The sequence below is a fragment of the Staurois parvus genome, unplaced genomic scaffold (assembly GCF_062004578.1).
Source record: "Staurois parvus isolate SC_StPar_1 unplaced genomic scaffold, SC_StPar_1.0 ptg000703l, whole genome shotgun sequence".
Taxonomy (NCBI): Eukaryota; Metazoa; Chordata; class Amphibia; order Anura; family Ranidae; genus Staurois; species Staurois parvus.
Genome location: NW_028318499.1, coordinates 967 through 20,502, shown reverse-complemented (window position 1 = coordinate 20,502; position 19,536 = coordinate 967). Strand labels below are relative to the sequence as shown.

Genomic DNA, 19,536 nt, shown 5'->3' with positions numbered 1-19,536 from the left:
TCTTGCAGATGTGCGTGTGAGGAGGAGACCAGGGAGCAAGATAGAAGGAGGTCTTGTGAAGAGCGAAGGGTACGGGTAGGGTGGTACTTGGGAATCAGGTTGGTGAGGTAGTTAGGGGCAGTGTTGTGAACGGCTTTGTAGGTCAGAGTGAGTAGTTTGAATTTGATGCGTTGGGCGATAGGGAGCCAGTGGAGGGATAGGCAGAGGGGGGTGGCAGAGGTGGAGCGGGTGGTGAGGTGGATGAGTCTGGCCGCTGAGTTCAGGATGGTCTGAAGTGGGGAGAGCCTGCACTGGGGTAGGCCGGTGAGGAGGGAGTTGCAGTAGTCAAGGCGTGAGGTAATCAGGGAGTGTACGAGTAGTTTAGTGGTGTCTGGGGTAAGGAAGGCGCATATTTTGGCGATGTTCCGGAGGTGGAGCCTGCATGTGTTTGTAAGTGATTTGACATGAGGTTGGAAGGAGAGGTTAGAGTCCAGAATGACTCCAAGGACTTTGGCTTGCGGGGCAGGATTGATGGTGGTGATGTTAGTAGTGATGGATAGGATGGGGGGGGGGGGGGGGCGCGGGCAGGAGGGAAGAAGAGAAGCTCGGTTTTGGAGAGGTTAAGCTTGAGGAAATGGAGCGACATCCAGTCAGAGATGTCGTTTAGGAGGTGAGTGATGCGGGCGGAGAATGTGGGGGTGAGGTGGGGGGTGGAGAGGTAAATTTGAGTGTCATCAGCGTAGAGGTGGTAGTTGAAGCCGTGGGAGTGTATGAGTTTGCCAAGGGAGGAGGTGTAGATGGAGAAGAGAAGGGGTCCAAGGACAGAGCCCTGGGGGACCCCAACAGAGAGGGGGAGTCAAGGGGAGGTGGCACCATTGTAGGAAACGCTGAAGGAGCGCCGGGATAGGTAAGAGGAGAACCAGGAGAGAGCGGTGTCTCTGATGCCAAGGGAGAGTAGTTTTTTAAGGAGGAGGGGGTGGTCAACTGTGTCGAAGGCCGCGGAGAGGTCCAGGAGGAGGAGGACAGAGTAGTCGCCTTTGGCTTTGGCGGTTAGTAGGTCGTTGGTGATTTGAGGAGGGCGGTTTCGGTGGAGTGTAGGGGACGGAAGCCGGACTGTAGTGGATCAAGGAGGTTGTTGTCAGTTAGGTGGGCGCTTAGGCGGTCATAGACTAAGCGCTCCAGGAGTTTGGAAGTGAGTGGCAGCAGGGAGATGGGTCTGAGGTTGTTTGGGTCAGAGGGGTCCAGGGAGGGCTTTTTGAGTATGGGGGTCCAGGGGGCAGGTAGTGAGGCGGGCTTCTGAGAAGACCCTGGTGACTTCCTCAGTGGTAGCGGGGCTGAAGGAGTGCAGAGCTGGGGGGGTTACGGTAAGCGGGGTCTTGGGTGTGGAGGGGGGCAGTGCGGTTGCAAGGTCAGAGGAGGGAAGAGATGGGGGGGGGGGGGTGGGCTAGGTGGGGAGGTAGATTGCGAGTTGACTATGTCCTGACGGATTACATCAATCTTGTTGTGGAAATGAGTGGCAATTTCGTGGGCGGTGAGTGAGGTACTGAGTGGAGGAGGGGGGGGAGAGTAGGGAGTTGAAGGTGGAGGAGAGTCGGCGAGGGTAGGAGGAGAGGGTGTTGATCAGGTTTACGAAGTAAGCCTGCTTGGCGGCGTGGAGGGAGGAGGTGTAAGTGAGGAAGGCAGATTTGTAGAGGGAGAATGAACGGGGGGACCTGGTTTTGCGCCATAGTCTCTCTAGCGCGCGACTGCGGCGTTTGAGGCATTTAGTGTGGTCGTTCTGCCATGGTTGGAGCGGTCTGGGTTTGATGTAGCGTGTGGTTAGGGGTGCCAGAGAGTCTAGGGTAGCTGATAGTGAGTCGTTGTACGTGTTAGTGGCTAGGTCAGGACATGACAGTGGAAGGATGCTGTCGTGTAGGCGGTCGGCAGCTAAGTGGAGGGGGGCCGGGTTCAGGTTGCGGAGGTTGCGGCTGGTGATGGTTTGGCGCTCTGGGGGGGGGGGGGGGAGTTAGGGGAAGGGGAGATGGAGAACGTGAGGAGGTGGTGGTCGGAGAGAGGGAAGGGGGTGTTAGAGAACTGGTTGAGGGTACAGAGGTGGGAGAAGACGAGGTCAGTTGACCATGTTGACTGCATTTATGCTTATCAGACGACGTTTCCCAGAAACTGTATATGCCGTTATAACCTTTGATGCTGTACCTCGCTACACTGCAAATAGATTGGCAACTTCAGCTACAGAGGCACCAACTAAGCGGGCACCAACAATTTTGCCCTTAGAAGTTCAGTGAGCTATGACATGACTCTGTATTACTGGCAGAAACGAGGCTTCCCACCTGTTAGGCAGGTGTCTCATCATACAGCGGAAGCAAAAGAATGTTACATCACTTTCGCTTTCAATGTGAAACATGTAGTAACTTACCTGCAAATCGTGTAGTGTTTCCATATTATTATTATTATTTTTTTTTTTTTTGTGCTTTTTAGGAATTTTTTTTTTTTTTTTTTTAAGCAACTTTGGGTGCTTTCATAGAGATTATCACCAAACAGATGCCTTGACATAGAATTATGACCTAGGGTCTGTTTACAAAGGTTTTTCCCTCAAGATTTACACATTTCACCAAAGTAACACATTTTAATGATTGGCTTCAACTGGAAAATTGAATAAATTCTGGGTGAAAGTTGTGTGAATCTTGGGTGAAGACATTTATAAATAGAATCCTAAAGTGTGTGTGTTTTTAACAGGAATATATTTTATTTTCATTAGGGCATCTGTACTGTGAAAATTATGCTTGAAAAGGACAAGCAAGTGGGCACATGACTAGCCTCCGGTATTACCTGTAGGCTCCCTACAGCTGAAGTTTTCCCCACTATTGATCTTGGCATGCTCTGCTATGCACTCTCTGTACCAGTGGAGAAGGAAGTTGCTCCCTCATATCAGAGCTGGTGACTGGTGATCTACTTGTGTGGAAATATAATAGGAAGCAGCAGGAGATGTTCACAAAGCACAGAACCACATAATGAATGAAGCAGAAGCAGGGATCTCCACTCCAGCAAGCAACACAGTAGTGACCTCACCAAACCTCATTACAAATTTGAAACTAACCTTTACAAATGATCTCACATTACAGATATACAGTTACACAAGAGTGCCAAAGACACCCTCCTATAGCAGGAATTGAACAGGGTATGGTTGTCTAGAGTTCAGGTCCACTTAAAGTGTTATAATGAATGCAGGGTCCTGGGTTTAATATCTGGTCTCCCACAGTACACAGAACATACAATGCAGTTATTTTAGTACATATAAACTGCTAAATACCTTTTTTTTTTTATCAGCAGTTAGAAATCACAAGACTGCTCTATCAGTATCCAGCAGAGCACTGGTTAAAGCTTGTAGGAGGAGTTTGCATTCTCCTCTGATTGTCCTATGAGGCTGCTGGACTCCAGACCATCTGTATAGACAGCGCTGATTGGGCCTGTGCTGATCACATGCGCACTCCCAAGAAAAAAAAAAAAACCTCTCTAGCAATACACAGCAAACTATGCATGTGCAGCTTGCCTTCAAGGCTCTGTTCTATCCAGCAGATGGAATGGGGACAGTAGAAGAAGGGGGAGTATCATAGAAGTCAGGATCAAACATCCTTTTTACACAATGCAGAGGATTAACCCCTTAGGTTCCACAGTGAGTATAACAAGCATGCTTTACTGCATATACAGACTGATTTTACTGTTGTGTGTTTCATAACACTTTAAAGTAGATATGGTAACCTAAATTTAAAAAAATTACCAATGATGTGCTGATGTAATTTGCAAGTAGTTGTTTCAGGGTTCAGCCATATCTTAGCAAGATTTCCTGGGAAAAAGAAATTGCCAAGCAATCATATTTCAAGGGAATGTTAAATGGGGAAGCTGTGTATATATAGCAGCAGACCACAACGACTGCTCAAGTTTGACTCCACATCACATGCAAGACCTAGACTTTCATTTAGTGACTGTGTAAGATTGTGATTTGGGGAAGTTCCATTTTACATGAGTTATTGTGAAGAAGTTAGAACTGAATATGCTTATATGTGGCTGGATTCATATGAAATTTAAGATCTTACTGTTCATATTTGATTAATATGGAGGACAGAGTAAGGAAATCAGGCATTGACACAATGATTTGCTTGCAGATAATTAATAAAAAAAATTACTATCCAGTAATTCTCTATTTAGTTAGTTAATCTGGTAAATAACATTAGTTGTTTAAGTCAGCTGTATAAATCTCAACCAAGCTCAATCTAAATTCCTAACAAACCCAAGCAGATGGGGATAGTTAAAGTATATGTAAACCATCACCTTGTAAAACAACTCATTGCGTTTAAAATAGAAGTGAAACATTTGTGTATAAATATATATATATTAAAAAAAATAAATATATATGCCTTTTTTTCCTTTCTTTATAAGTGATCAAATTCCCTCTTAACATTCCCAGTGAATGACTGTGCAGTGCGGGTGTGTGTCATCACAAGCCTGATCATTGGAAGACAGCACACACAGAGTTCCAGCACACCTAGAAAATTGACCATGCTGCACTCTCCCGCCTAGTTTGGTCAGTTTTTAATAGGAAAGCAGAGGGACTGGCAGAAACATTAGGGGTATCACACAGAGGAATCAATACAAATAACGGGATATTTTTTTATACACGTTCATGGTACAGCAGGCACATATGAGCAATATGAATTATTGGGGTTACATTTTCTTTAAGGTCAATCAAGTGTGTGTCCAAGTACAACAAAACACAGTATATGTCAACCCGGACTACTTTTTTTTTTTTTTTTTGCAAGGTTTTATAGAGTTGTGCCCATTCCAATAAATAAAGTGACAATGAACTCTGGTTTAAAAAAAAAAAAAGTCTATTCAAGTATGTAGTCTTAAAGTCGTTATAAACAGCCATGTATATCTTAGATTGTACACCCCTTGAGGGTTAGGGACTGATGTGAATGTACAATATATATGTAAAGCACTGCGTAAATGGACGGCGCTATATAAATACCTGAAATAAATAAATAAATTAATGTGTAAGCTGTACCTACAGGTAAGCCTATAATAAGGCTTACCTATAAGTATAGTAAATATATCCTAAACTTGCATCATTTTAGAAGATATTTGTAGCAGCTGGTGGCACCACCGGAGCTGTTTTGCGCCCATGACTCCTCGAGTGATGTCATTGTGGCTCGGCCATTCAAACGGCCAGAGCCTGTGAACCCAGAAGGAACACTGGGTGAATATTCGCTGTCAGCGGTGACAGTGTGCCACTGGAGGGATCCATTTCACAGTTAAGTCTGTCATAAGGTGCTAGTATGCTGTTTGGCATTCAGTGAGAACATCATAATTAATTGTGATCAGCCTGAGTAGGAATTTGCTTACTTTAACTGCTGATTGCGGTGTCATGCAACGATTTACCCAAATTAAATGTTATCTTTTTTATTCACACAAATAGAGAAACAGCCCCAAAGCATGATGTTGCCACCCCCATGCTTCACAGTAGGTATGGTGTTCTTTGGATGCAACTCAGCATTCTCTCTCCTCCAAACACGACGAGTTGTGTTTCTACCAAACAGTTTTATTTTGGTTTCATCTGACCATATGACATTCTCCCAATCCTCTTCTGGATCATCCAAATGCTCTCTAGCAAACCTCAGATGGGCCATGTACTGGCTTAAGCAGGGGGACACGTCTGGCACTGCAGGAGTCCCTGGCGGCGTAGTGTGTTACTGATGGTAACCTTTGTTACGTTGGTCCCAGCTCTCTGCAGGTCATTCACTAGGTCCCCCATGTGGTCCTGGGATTTTTGCTCACCGTTCTTGTGATCATTTTGACCCCATGGGGTGAGATCTTGCGTGGAGCCCCAGATCGAGGGAGATTATCAGTGGTCTTGTATGTCTTCCATTTTCTAATTATTGCTCCCACAGTTGATTTGTTCACACCAAGCTGCTTGCCTATTGCAGATTCAGTCTTCCCAGCCTGGTGCAGGTCTACAATTTTTTTTCTGGTGTCCTTCGACAGCTCTTTGGTCTTCACTATAGTGGAGTTCGGAGTGTAACTGTTTGAGGTTGTGGACAGGTGTCTTTTATACTGATAACAAGTTCAAACAGGTGCCATTGATACAGGTGATGAGTGCAGGACAGAGGAGCCTCTTAAAGAAGAAGGGACAGGTCTGTGAGAGACAGAAATCTTGCTTGTTTGTAGGTGACCAAATACTTATTTTCCACCATAGTTTGCAAATAAATTCTTTCCAAATCAGCCAATGTGATTGTCTGGATTTGTTTTCTCATTTTGTCTCTCATAGTTGAGGTCTACCTATGATGCCAATTACAGGCCTCTCTCATCTTTTTAAGTGGGAGAACTTGCACAATTGGTGGCTGACTAAATACTTTTTTGCCCCACTGTGTGTGTATGTGTATATATATATATGTGTGTGTGTGTGTGTGTGTGTGTGTGTGTGTGTGTGTGTGTGTGTGTATATATATGTATATGTGTTTGCCTAACAAGCTTTGGTGTGTGTAATGTGTGCTGCTTTTTACTAAAATTCTGTTTGTTCCCTGGGAGGGGGTTGGGGGCGTCACATGCATACCCTGAACCCAGAAGAAGGGCTGATGTACAGGTACATGGTTCATTGAAAGGGATTTTCTCATCAAAAACCAACTTGGTTTGAATAGGTTACAACTAGAACTACTTGTAGTTAAAGTTAACTTGGCCTTTATTTTTGTACTCCCAGTTGAAGGTAAATTCCAGGCATGGTTTTTATTTCTTAGTTACGTAGGTTCAGATGGGCCAATGTAAATATGACTTTCCTGTAAGACTGCTGGAACAGTGGAGGCTTATTGTAGTAGTCACCGCAACTACTGTGACCGCTGCACACTTCTGGGTCCTCTGGCGGGTGTTGCTTTCTTTGGCATGGGTGCCATTCACACAACACCTTTCATATTACTCAATGCATGTGGTGCAAACAGTGATTGAATGAGGGGGAGAGGCGGGATGATGGCGTTTCGCAGGACACATTAGCTTTTCGTTTTTTTAATAAATAGACCCTTATGTGTTAAGTAAGAATGTTTTTGTTTTTCCTCTCTGTGACAGCCGAAATTTTATGTGTGTTCTTCTTTCCCTTGTGCTATATTTATTTATTTCCAAGACCTGTCTCCTAACCTACAGTGTATATTCAACTCTTAAGACACACTGGTTAATGGACTGGATGTTGCTGCCATCCTTAAAATGTAAACATTTCTTCAATTTTGCAGGCTCAGCTTGTAGATTTGAAGTCGGAGCTGACAGAGAATCAAGCAGAAAAGGTGGTGCTGGAGAAAGAGGTGCATGATCAGTTGCTTCAACTCCATGCTGTGCAATTACAGCTGCATTCCAAGACAGGACAAAATGTGGATTCAGGAGCGATCAAAGCCAAACTGGTAAGATGGAAACCCACCTTGTTACAGTTTTTGAATGGCTATATTTATAAAAAAAAAAAGTAGACAATTGAAAGTCAACTCATCCTAAAGTGATATTTAAACTTCTGCTGGCACTGGCAATTTATACCACACACTTTTTGATTTTTCATATTTTCTGAGGATTGCTGTGCCTGCTTCGCTGCCCACATAAATATACAAAGATAACAGGTGCCACTTTCACCAAATCGATTCTTCTTAAAGTATAACTAAAGGAGAAAATGTTTTTATTTATTTTTAGTTTTGAATAGAGTGGGAATGGTTTAGAACACCTATTAGGTTTTAATTGCTGTCTATGCTCCTGTTAGGGAGATTCACCCTATTTGTCCTGTTTACCATTATTGTCAAAAGAGAAAATAAAAGAAACCCCTAATTTTGTGTTATCCCCAGGAAAGTAATAGAGGGAAAATCTTCCAATAGGGAAATTAGCTTTGGCGACCTGAAGGTCCCCAGAGAATTCCCTTAATTTTCAGAGATTTTCTCACTTCCTGTTTCAGCTATGGGACAGGAAGTGAAGGTAAATCTCCCTAATGGAACCCAGATGGCAGAAAACAAACTGACAGAGGTTATAACCCTCCCTTGCTCTTTTCAAAATGATAAAATATTATTGCCTACAGTTCTACTTTAATATGCACATAGTGCCATTTTTTTCATGGGTAGATTAGGGAAGCATTAAAAACCCTTTCTTTTTTTTTTTTTGCCATTTGCTCCCTAATGAGGCAGTTTCCCTTCACTTCTGGTCCTGTAGAAACAGGAACTAAAAGGAAACCTCTTGAATATATGGGGAATACCCTAACTGAAAAAAGTGTCCTTGTTGGAATATTTCCTATCTATTTCTCTTCTGGAGACTCGCAGTCCCAGTGATAATGGTCACCGGGACAAATAGAGGAATTCTCCCTAACAGGGACACAGAGAGCAAGAAACACCTGATAGGGATTTTATCCCCTCACCACTTAAAAACTAAAAAAAAAACATTTGGGTTTCGATTTTCTTAATATAGAAGATAGTCCTTTAAGTGTATTTAAAGCCTTTTTTTTTCTTTTAGTTTTGGCCTGTCTTTTTTTTTTTTTTTAATTTCTGTTGGGTTTTTATTGCTGTCTGTGTCCCTGCTGAGTAGATTCACTCTCTGTGTCCTGGTGACCATTGCCACCAGGACTGAAATTGAAGGAATATCAGCAAAGAGGGGAATTCTTCCAATATGGGGTACTTTTTCTGATGACAACTGTCTGAAATGATTTCCCTTACTTTGGACAGATTTATTATTTTTCTTGTCTGCGGGAGTGAAGGTAATTCTCTGATAACAAAATCCATTGGAACAGAGTTGTGGTCATATGGGAGATGATGGAAATACAAGCTGTTACAGAAATTCTTGCCAAACTCCAAGAGAGATGAGAAACTAGCTTTAGTTTTCATTTTTGAGCAGATTACCAAAAAAATGTCAATTCTTAGTAGTGTAGGTTATGGACCTTCTTCACATCAGCGATTACTTGCATACACTGGATTCCTGCAGCAAGAATCAGCAGAGTTTAACAGCTAGAATGACAGGGGTATGCAAACATTTGTGTCTAGGCTTGGATATCTGTCCTTAACTGTTGGTGCGGCTACATTCAAATAGCAATGGCTGCTGTTAGCCTGTCATTGTTTTTTACAGGCTGATCAGCTGCCGCTGTTTGCATACACATGTTGTTCCAGCTGAAAGATTCTGTTGATTCTTACTGCTGGAATTCAGGGTTTACAAGTAATCGTGTGTGTGTGTGTGTGTGAGAAGGTGGCCTAAAGGTTATATTCTGCGTTATTCTGAAAAAAAGCATTTCACTAATGCGATAACTAGGATTTGTTGTACAGTTGAGTTAGTATATTCTGTAACTTTGGGCGTGTTGTGTGTATATATGGTTAGAATGTGTAGTGCTTTAAATGCCTTTCTTCTTGGTTTAATCTTACCACTTATATATTTTTTTGTCTTTACTTTTTATTTTGTTTTCTTACCCCTTTCTATTTTGTGTTTACATTCTGTTTTCTCTCTGATCAGCATGCTAATATTGAAGTGAAACTTGTGCAATTTTACTACATACCTTATTTTAGACCTAGTGAAGTCACCATTAGGCCTCTATGTAATGAAGGCAGATCATGGCTGTTGGGAGGGGCTATCGGGCATCACAGCACCATGCTTCAGTACTCCTCTCAAGAGCCTTCAGCCATTATGCAACACTGTGCGGACTCTTGGGAAGAGTTGTGCAAATATCCAAATTCCTTGATGGGTAGATGTTGGTCTGGAGGAGTAGAAGTTCTTAGGTAGACTGCATTTGCATGCAGACTGTCCTTGATAACATTTACATGTGATGAGTCTTCATGCTTGAAAGTATTCACATCCAATAAATGAAAGGTCAGACCAGAGACCGTAAGACTGGGAAGGTAGAGGGCTAGATGAATCTGGATGTTCTCTAGCCAGGAAATGAGGTGGGCTGTATCTGAATTGCTGCAGATTCTAATGCACAGTCTGAGCTTAGAGTGTGCAGTGAGTGAAAGTCATTTCAGTACAGGGAAGGAGCCTGTACAGATGTACAACACTGATGGTGAGGCTGAAATTCAACTTTAACATTTTTTGTTGAGGTTTTTTTATGACAGTAAACTTGTGTTATTTGCTTTGCTTTTTATAATTAGGCTGATCTTTAGGGGTTCATCTTTTGCAAAAAAAAACTGCCTATGCTGGTAAGGGGTGCTTTGTAGATGTACTGCTCTGACTAAAGTTGAATAATGCTCTTATTACAGGTGTAGACCATTTACATACCTCCCGAAGCCTGACTGGAATACTCCCAGGATGTTGCCAAGTAAGGCCTAGTCATTACTGCTCACCTCCACTATCACAGGAATCAGTTCTTTTTTCTGATGCAAACCCCCCTTTCTCTCCTCTGGTGCAGTAGCTCTGAGCTCAACATTTGAGAGCTCACTCCTGTGATAGTGGAGCTGAGCAATGAGGACTAGGACTCACTTAGCAACGTCCTGGGAGTATTCCAGTCAGGCTTCATGAGGTGTGTAAATGGCCTACACCTATAGCAAGGGCAATTATCTACCTTTATCAAAGCTGTTTTTATCTGCAAACACTCCTTATCTGCATAGGCTGTTTTTTGGTAGAGGGGAACTAACCCTTTAAACAGTTCAACTGCTTTGTCAGACTTTTTCAGAGTTCTTTTTTTCTAATGCTCCATCCTGTTTTTCTAACAATGTCTAGCCTAACCAGAAATGTCTCTTTCTCCTCTTGCCTTAAGTCTGTCCCTACTCTGGAAGTCATGGTGAGTATGACACCTTTCTGTCACCATCTGTAGCACTAACCTGTTATCTGACTTTGTGTAGTTGTATTAATCTTAGTGAGGCCAACCTTCCACAAATACAACTCCAGGGGCTTTGTTAGGTAAATGTAACCATGGGCAGGCTATTTACAGCCATGTATTTACATATTCTTCAAAAGCAGTACATGAGCTTTGAAACAAGCCCTCATGACATTCTGTAGCTGCAAGCAGTGGGGGTAGATTTAGATTTACTATGGCTCCATTCACACTTGTGATGCAAATTTGATGTCCAAACTGGCATTACAAGTCACAGCCCATTCTTTTCAATGGCACCCCTTCAGTTTAGTGCAGCTTTGCATAGAAACCAGTAGGCATCCAGTTTTTGTCTTTTTTTTTTTTTTTTTTTTTTTCTTTGGTTAAAGCTTTTGTTGAAAAAGCTGAAGTTAGAAGCTGAATGGCTACCAAGTACAGCTGTATCAGATTTTGTACTCTCCAGTTTTAGTAAATCAACCCCTATGTGTAGCAGTGAAACTTCAAAGATCCAATGTATTCCTTTACGTCTGGTCTCGGCACTCTCCTATCTCACTTCTTCCTCTACACCTGTTCTTGGTTCTATATTTCAGTTTAGACGGCTGACAGGTAGCCAAGTCACTTTGAAATCATCCCCCTCTGTACCTCCATCCCAAAGTCTTTTTAATGTTTGTTAACCACTTCCAGTCTGGACACTTTCACCCCCTTCCTGTCCAGGTCAATTTTCAGCTTCCAGTGCTATCACACTTTGAATGACAATTGCGCGGTCATGCAACACTGTACCCATATTCATTTTTTCGCATTTTTTTGAGACAGATAAAGCTTTAGTTTGGTGGTATTTATTCACCACTGGGATTTTTATTTTTTTTGCTATGTAAATTAAAATGTCCAAATTTTTTGAAAAAAAGTGTTTTGCTTATAAAATTTTGCAAATAAATAGTATTTCACCATAAATCTTGGCCAAAATTTTATTCTGTTTTTTTATTTTTAGTTTAAAAAAAAAAAAAAAAAAAACCAAATTAGTTTATAACCAAAAAAGTATAATTTTTAAACTTTTTGTTTTTACTTTTTTTTATATTATTTTTATTTATTTTTTAAATACTGTCACCCTAGCAGTACAGTGTCACCATTTTTTTTTTTTTACACTGATTGATTTGCTTTTACACCCATAAAGGATGTAAAAGCAATCATTTCTCCTCTCTAGCTGCATTCTTGCAGCCATTGAGAATTACTGAGTGAGCTGTGATTGGTCACAGCTTGTCACATGGTACAAGGCTGTTGTGAATAGCCTTGTACCATGTGACTTCTGTGATCATTCACAGATTTCACACGTATTAAGCAATGATATCACAAGTGACATCTTGCTTACTACTGTGCATGTGATCACTGATTGGCCTATCAGTGATCACATGATCGGGACCACGTACAGAGGTCCCGTCCGATGATCGGTGTTCCACTGTGTTCGGAGGACACAGTGGGCACCGGATCGCGGTGCTGCGTGCTCCCAGGGAGCGCGCACAAGCAGGGTGCGGGGAGGCCGTTTATAAACAGCCACGCGACCCTGCACTGCCACCGTTTGGCCGTTTATATACAACGGCCGGAAGGGAGGTGGTTAATAATATGTAAATAGTTGAATGCTTATTGCCTGGCAGCAGTTCTACTCAAAAACATTTTAATACGAAATAATTTTCTCCTGCCTTCATGATCAGACTGTTGTAAGTAGTAATGGCTTTTCTCTAAGGTGGGGGTCAGCAACCTGACAATTGCAATCTGCCTGTCAACCATAGGCAGGTGACAGGTAGATCGCATTTGAGTCCCTGCTGATCCATAATTGCCCTGCATCTTACTGTACAATGGAAAACATCTTACTGACCTTTGTACACTGCCCTATCCACTACTACTACTGGGGGCTTGCTAGTTAATTAAAAAAAAAAAAAAAAAATCTTTTGTCTTGACTATTTTGCAGATAGACCAGGTCAGATATATTTGTAATGTAGACAGAAGTGGTCACATGATAACTAGGGATGCGCCAAAACGTTTCGGCTGAAAACACCCCTTTTGGCTGTTGACCGCAAAGGAAAAAAAGCACTGATACAGGTGCCAAAAAAACATCGCCCTTCAAAGCTGCCAACACTTGTTCAATGCTTTTTTTTTTTTTATCCAATGCTTTACATTGCAGAGGAGAGAAGTGGGGTCTTATTGACCCCATAGCTCTCCATAAAATGGACCTGTCACTAATTATTTATATCACAAGGGATGCATGCATTTCTTGTGATAACAATAAAAGTGATTAAATTTTTTTTTAAAAGGGACAGTGCAAAAAAACAAACATTTAAATACATTTTTTAAAAAAAGTTTAAAGTGCCCCCGTGCTCGCACGTAGTGGTGAACACATACGTAGGCCATGCCCACATATGTAAATGGTGTTCAAACCACACGTGAGGTTTCGCCACGAACGTCAGAGCTTCGTTCTAGTTCTAGCACTAGACCTCCTCTGTAACTTTATACTGCTAACCTGTAGAAATTTTTAAAGCATCACCTACCTGTTATAGATGATACTGTAAAGAGATTAAAACTATTAAGCAGTACAGCTAAACAAACATAATGTGAAAGCAATTCTGTCGTTATTTGAAAACGTAAATTAATGGCATCACTGCAAAGAAAACCTTTAATACTTGCCTGTCTCACTGCCTGCGCCTTCAGACTCCTCAGTGTTAAAGGGTAAGTCCACTTTTGGAACATGTTACTTGTTCCACCTATTTTTAGGTGGCGTTGGCACCTTCTTCACCCAATCCCCCTCCTTGTGACAGCATGAGGGGGAATTCTCTCCCCGGACTTGCTGCCAGTTTAAAAACAGCGCGGCTGTGCAGGGATCTGACTGCACAGCTTTTTCATTTGTTCACTTTCCTGTGAATAAATCAACTACAAGTACCATCAGCCATTGCGGCTGCTAGCTTTTGGTTATCAATGAACTATGAGGACACTGATGAGCTTTCTCATAGTTAATAGCAGACAGCTATCCTGAGAGCCTGAAGGGGTCTGACATTGCACCCACGATCTGCTGATCGCTGGTGCAATCCTTTACAGGCTGCTTAGAAAACAAATAATAAATGCATCTTTTTTTTACCAGCAAGAAAGTGCTTTAATTTTTTTTTCTAAAAGGTGATTTTTAAAGAGCAGCAAAAAAATGTTCTATTCTAAATTTACAAGAGTATTCGATGCTGGCGCCCTCCTCTGTGTTTCTTTGGTTTTCTCCACTGACCCATACTTCATTGCAAGACACAGTAGTGCTGCAGAAAAACAAAGTGCAATGGGGTACAAGGTTGCTGCAATGCCAGAAATGTACTGGATGCCGAAGATCATTCAGCAAGCTTAGATCTTTAACAGAGCAGTCAGACAGTTATATTTAAAAAACACTTTAAAAATATTTAAGATATATTTTTGCTTTAAATGACAATCAAAACTCACAATTGACTAATTGGTTGCAGTAGTTTGATGTGGTTACACTAATAAAAGTTGAGCTGTAGCTGGTTCATGTTATAACATTTATGAGTCCTGTGCCTGCATTTTGCATCACTGTTTAGTGTGTATTGGCCTCATCTAGTTTCTCAGTCTATACAGAAAGTTTATTTCTACCTGCTTGTAAAAACAAAAAGCCAAGTCATTTGCCTTTACTACAAGGGGTATTCTATAAAGAAATAAATTTGTAGCAGTAGACACACACCTGTGTGCTGTTCCTTCACGGGTTTTATGTTGTTTTATGCTAACCGGTTTAATCGTTTGCTTTAGATTACAGGCATGTGTATTTTAGCCTGGAACCATAGTTTAGTTTTTATTTATTTTTGTTTTGTCATATGAATTGTCTTCATGTCATTATTAGTCACAGCTAATACTGTGGTACTTGGGTGTTATGGGAAACTAGGATCAAATAAATATTAGTATTTATCTATCACTGGTATTTATATAGCTCTGATTAGTACATGCAGATTGTAACATATTGTACATTCACATCAGTGCTTGCCCTCAAGAAGCTTAAAATCTAAAGCTGGCCATACACTGGCCAAAGTTTGACTGGTATAGCAGGGACTGGCAGAATGTTTTATCAGTATGTGGTCTCCCCCTCTTTACAGAAGTCAATTAGTTTAATCAGCCTCTGTCAGAGGGACATGACAGAGAATTTTGGGACCATCAGCCACTGATTAGTGTATTTTGACTTTGACAGGTACAGCTGTGAAACTACAAAGAGTCTTATTTATGATCCCATATCACTCTTTCTAGCTTTTTTTTTCTAGCTTTTTTTTTTTTTTTGCAATCTTTAAAAGAACTGTCATGAAAGAAAAACTAAGACTATTGATGCTATCCTTCTGAAAATGCTTTATTCTGAGTTGGGAACAAGCATGTAGATGAGGAGAGTCAGAACTCCTTATCTGCATTCTAAACCACTGGGTCAGCATGACAGCCATACATACATTTTCAGAAGGAGAGGTCAGCAGTTCAACCATCATACTTCTAGTACAGATTGCTTTTATTGTAACATTCACTGTTAAATGTGATGATGTAGGAAAAAGAACTGGAGGCCAACAAGAAGGAGAAGGTAAAGGAAGCACAGCTGGAGGCAGAAGTTAAATTGCTTAGAAAAGAAAATGAAGCTCTTCGCAGACATATCGCTGTACTCCAGGCAGAGGTGTATGGAGCAAGGCTGGCTGCTAAGTACTTGGATAAAGAACTGGCTGGAAGGTAAGAGCGATATCGCCCCCCAAAGCCCCCCCCCCCCATCAGGGTTGTGCTACAACTGTCTGTTGCTGCTTTTTCTTCACTACACTCATTCTTGTTTACATTAAAACTAAATTTATAGCTCATGTAAAGGAAGGTAACACCACTATTTTCCGTTTTGGCTTCTTGTTTCTCCTGTCTGTTTGTTGGACAGTGAACCAGTGTAATCACACTGTCCATTGAGCCATTGTTAATTGCTTATTGAACAGGCGGATGAAAGGGAAAGCTGCATAGCTGTGATAGGATAATATTATGAAACTGAAATATATATGCATGTGAATCATTTTACCTGCCAAAGTGTACTAATTCTGTTTTTCTGTTTAGCAGCCTCTTGTGATTTATTTTAAAAATATATTATTTTTTTGTGTGTGTCTGTCCTATGGTGGCTACACTCTATGGATCTATGGACCCATATGGAAGAAAAATATATTTGAAAAATATTCTTCCCAAATATATTGACATATATTTGAAATGCTACAATTTTGGCCATATTCAATACATTTATATATATATATATATATATTTTGCATGTTGAATGTGTTTATATACACACAATGTGGCTCTGCTTGCAAACACACACACTTCCTTTTCACAGGATTTAATTGAGATCAACAGGGGCCAGTGGTTCTTGCTGCTGTCTCCATGTCCAGTGAGGTGAAAGCGGACTGTGCTACTGTTCTCAGGCACAGCGCTGGATTGAGAATGGGCTAGGTAAGTATTTGGTGGGGTTAACTGATCACAGAAGGTATTTTACTTTAATGCAGATAATGCATTAAGGAAAAAAATGTCTGCCTTTACAACCACTTGAAAGTCCAAATGAAAAAATGAATTTACATGCTATAATGAAATTCCATTTTTCTATCTTCATTAAGGGTCCAGCAAATTCAGTTGCTTGGTCGAGATATGAAGGGTCCTGCACATGACAAGCTATGGAATCAGCTTGAGGCTGAAATTCACTTACACAGACATAAAACCGTTATCAGAGCCTGTCGAGGGCGAAATGATTTGAAGCGGCCTCTGCCAGCTCCTCCAGGACATGTAGGTTTGCTATTTTCTATAAAATATGTTTGATATAGCTATTGTATGCTGTCCTATTGTTAAAAAGAGCATCATATTTGCTATGCTTTTCAGAGATTTTTTTTTTTTTTTAAAGCTGCCTTGTTAAGCATACAACAGGGCACTAAACTAATATTTTAAAGGATAAGTTCACCTTTAGGGAGCATGTTATATCGATATGTGGGGGTGACCTATAACATGCTCTCATGCACCCACCTCCAGCTGCCAGCTCTCCCCACTCTGTCACTGGGTAAGGGTTCCTCTCCCCGCCCCTGCTGTCACTTTTTGAAAACAATGTGGCTGCATGGAGCTCCTCCCACACAGATGCATCATTTATTTAGACCTGGTTCACACTGATGTGATGCGGGAAATGCAGAGAATCCTGTGCAATTCTCACACCGCATTGCAATCACACAGAGTCTGCTTGTTCTGCTGTGGGTGTCGATGTTTTAATGACACCCTGAAACCGACCGCAAAATACAGTGTGATTGCCAGAAGTCAGATCACATGACCAAAGTCAAAGTTGTGTGCTTGCAGTATTGAAGTATAACGGTAAAAATAGCATGCAACCAGCATTTGCAGAAGAACAGGAATGATTGCAGTTTTTGTTTCTCTCTTGACAGATGTTTTTTGAAGTGAATTTGTGTCTTGCTCATAGTAGGCAATGCAAAATCTTTAAATTGCAAGCTTACCAATGGGTTAAGGGTTTGCCTTTCATTCACACCCCTTGCCATTGCACTTAGTCTCCTAGAGCAGAAAGCAAAAACAAGTAATTTTAGGCATGGGGAGCATGTGATCTGCTTTTTTCCACCGTTATTGGGCACTTAGATACCCAATGCTGTCACATGGAGGTGGAAAAGGAGTACTTAGCTCTGTGTAAACTCCAAATTGCAACTTTCATTTCCTTTTGTATGACTTAATGGAATGCTATAACCCCTGTCAAGTTTTTTTTTTTTTTTTTTCTTTTTTTTATTCTTTTTAAATTTTTGTTTTCCCCTCTGTGTGGAACTCATACAGGGCTTTGCTCTTATTTTTGGCAGGGAAGTGAAAGGTAGGTAAGCATATGTCTCTGGAGGTCTGCATTGAAGTGAACCTGTTCCATTGTCTTACATGGACACAGCACAGAATCATTGTAAAGCTGAAATTTAGGCAGATAACTACCTGATTCATATAAAATACAAATATGCAATATCTTCTTCCTACCAAAGGATTCTGCCCACAATTTCAAACCACCTTATGTGAATGGGACTTTACAGATGCTGTGAGTGTACACTACACTGAGCATGCACCACAGCGTGGGAAATAAATTGCTAGTAAAATTAGTCATACAAAGAGAAGAACAGTTAATTAGCAGTCACTTTGCAGACCTGCTAAGCAGAAAGCATATTCTGTATGTTATGGGCAATTATAGCTGCCTCTTAGTATATACTGATTGCAAACTATACTTATTAACACAACCTTTAAAACCTTAACCTACATTGATATTATTTGTTGCATAAAGCTAAGTACACTAGTTGGGCTTTGTCACCTATTTGTACAACGTTCTAGATGTTTCCTTTTGCATCAGCAGGACCCAGAATGCTTAAAGAAAAGTCAAGGAGTTGGGCCAATCAGAAAAGTTATTTTGGTTAAAGAAGATCATGAAGGACTTGGTATATCTATCACAGTAAGTAATATGGATCTCACATAATGTATATGCAGCTTTTATATATTTAGAATGTATTTTAGTATATAGATCCGTTTCAAATTCTTACCTTTGAAAAAGGAGGTGGGCACAGTGGGTTTAGCTGTGTAGATTTCAGACTTTTTATAGCTGCCTGGTCACGGGGGTTGGGGCCTAATTTGGGCAATGAAAGGAAAAAAAAAATTAAAAACTGAGTTTTTAATTAAAATCTAATTTCACAATTATGACAAATCACGGCTTGAACTATCTTGCTTTGCATGTAATGAGTCTATCTCATATATTAGTTTCATCTTTTAAGTTGCATTACTGAAATAAATGAACTTTTGCATGATATTCTAATTTTTCGAGTTTCACCTGTATAACCTGATCTAGAAACCAGTTCAGTTGGGCAATGAGAGAGCAGCAACACACATAGGAGCTCATCACTCTGAGTGCTGTGCAAGGGATCATAAGAGGCTGATTTCAAGAAGTGCTTATGCTAATTGTATGTACAAATACATTTTGTTTCCTTTTTTATATTTAAAACTGGATAGAATAAGAATTATCAGTTGATTAGGCAGCTAATATTTGTTTCCTTGAACAGAGCTGTGTTCTTAAAACTATTATATTCTTACTAATGTAACATGTATTTAAAAAATAAATGTCTTACTACTTCTTTTGTTTTTATTTGTTTAGGGGGGAAAAGAACATGGAGTACCAATTCTTATATCAGAAATTCACCCAGCACAGCCAGCTGACCGTTGTGGTGGACTTCATGTTGGCGATGCAATTTTGGCAGTAAATGGCATAAATTTGAGAGATGCTAAACACAAAGAAGCAGTTACTATCCTGTCCCAGCAGGTAATTGGGTTTAAAATCAATCATTTTAATCCACACCTTGTTGTATTGTTGGAAGAATACAACTGGTGGTAAGTCTTTTGCAGTTAGTATACAATTGCAAGTTACCTTGGAGGTGTTGACTTGTGTGCTTTTTAGCTTAATATATAGTGCATTCATAAAATATTCAGACCCCTTCACTTTTTAATTTTTGTTATGTTGCTGCCTGATATTACAGTTGTTTAAATTCATTTTTTCTCTTTAATCTGCACTCAGTACCCTAAATGACAAAGTGAAAACAGAACTTTAGAAATGTTTGCAAATGTAGGAAAGGCCTGGTTCACAACTATGCAGTTTGCTTTTGATCCCTTTTTGCAATGCTTTTTGCGTTGCGTTTTTATGTTTTGGGGGTTTTTTCTTTTATTTTTTTTTTTTTTTTTTT

General features: G+C 40.6%; 1 protein-coding gene across 1 annotated transcript in view; it reads left to right on the top strand.

The window, feature by feature from the left end:
- LOC149446009 (Golgi-associated PDZ and coiled-coil motif-containing protein) overlaps positions 1 to 19,118 on the top strand; it is a gene marked incomplete at its 3' end in the record, with an annotated part of 36,886 nt that extends 17,768 nt beyond the window's left edge. The window contains exons 2-7 of the mRNA XM_089653150.1: positions 7,248 to 7,412; positions 10,715 to 10,738; positions 15,327 to 15,502; positions 16,411 to 16,576; positions 18,165 to 18,260; positions 18,954 to 19,118. Coding sequence (XP_089509276.1) covers positions 7,248 to 7,412; positions 10,715 to 10,738; positions 15,327 to 15,502; positions 16,411 to 16,576; positions 18,165 to 18,260; positions 18,954 to 19,118 — 792 coding nt within the window. The remainder of the gene's footprint in view (positions 1 to 7,247; positions 7,413 to 10,714; positions 10,739 to 15,326; positions 15,503 to 16,410; positions 16,577 to 18,164; positions 18,261 to 18,953) is intronic.
- Positions 19,119 to 19,536: the final 418 nt, after the last annotated feature.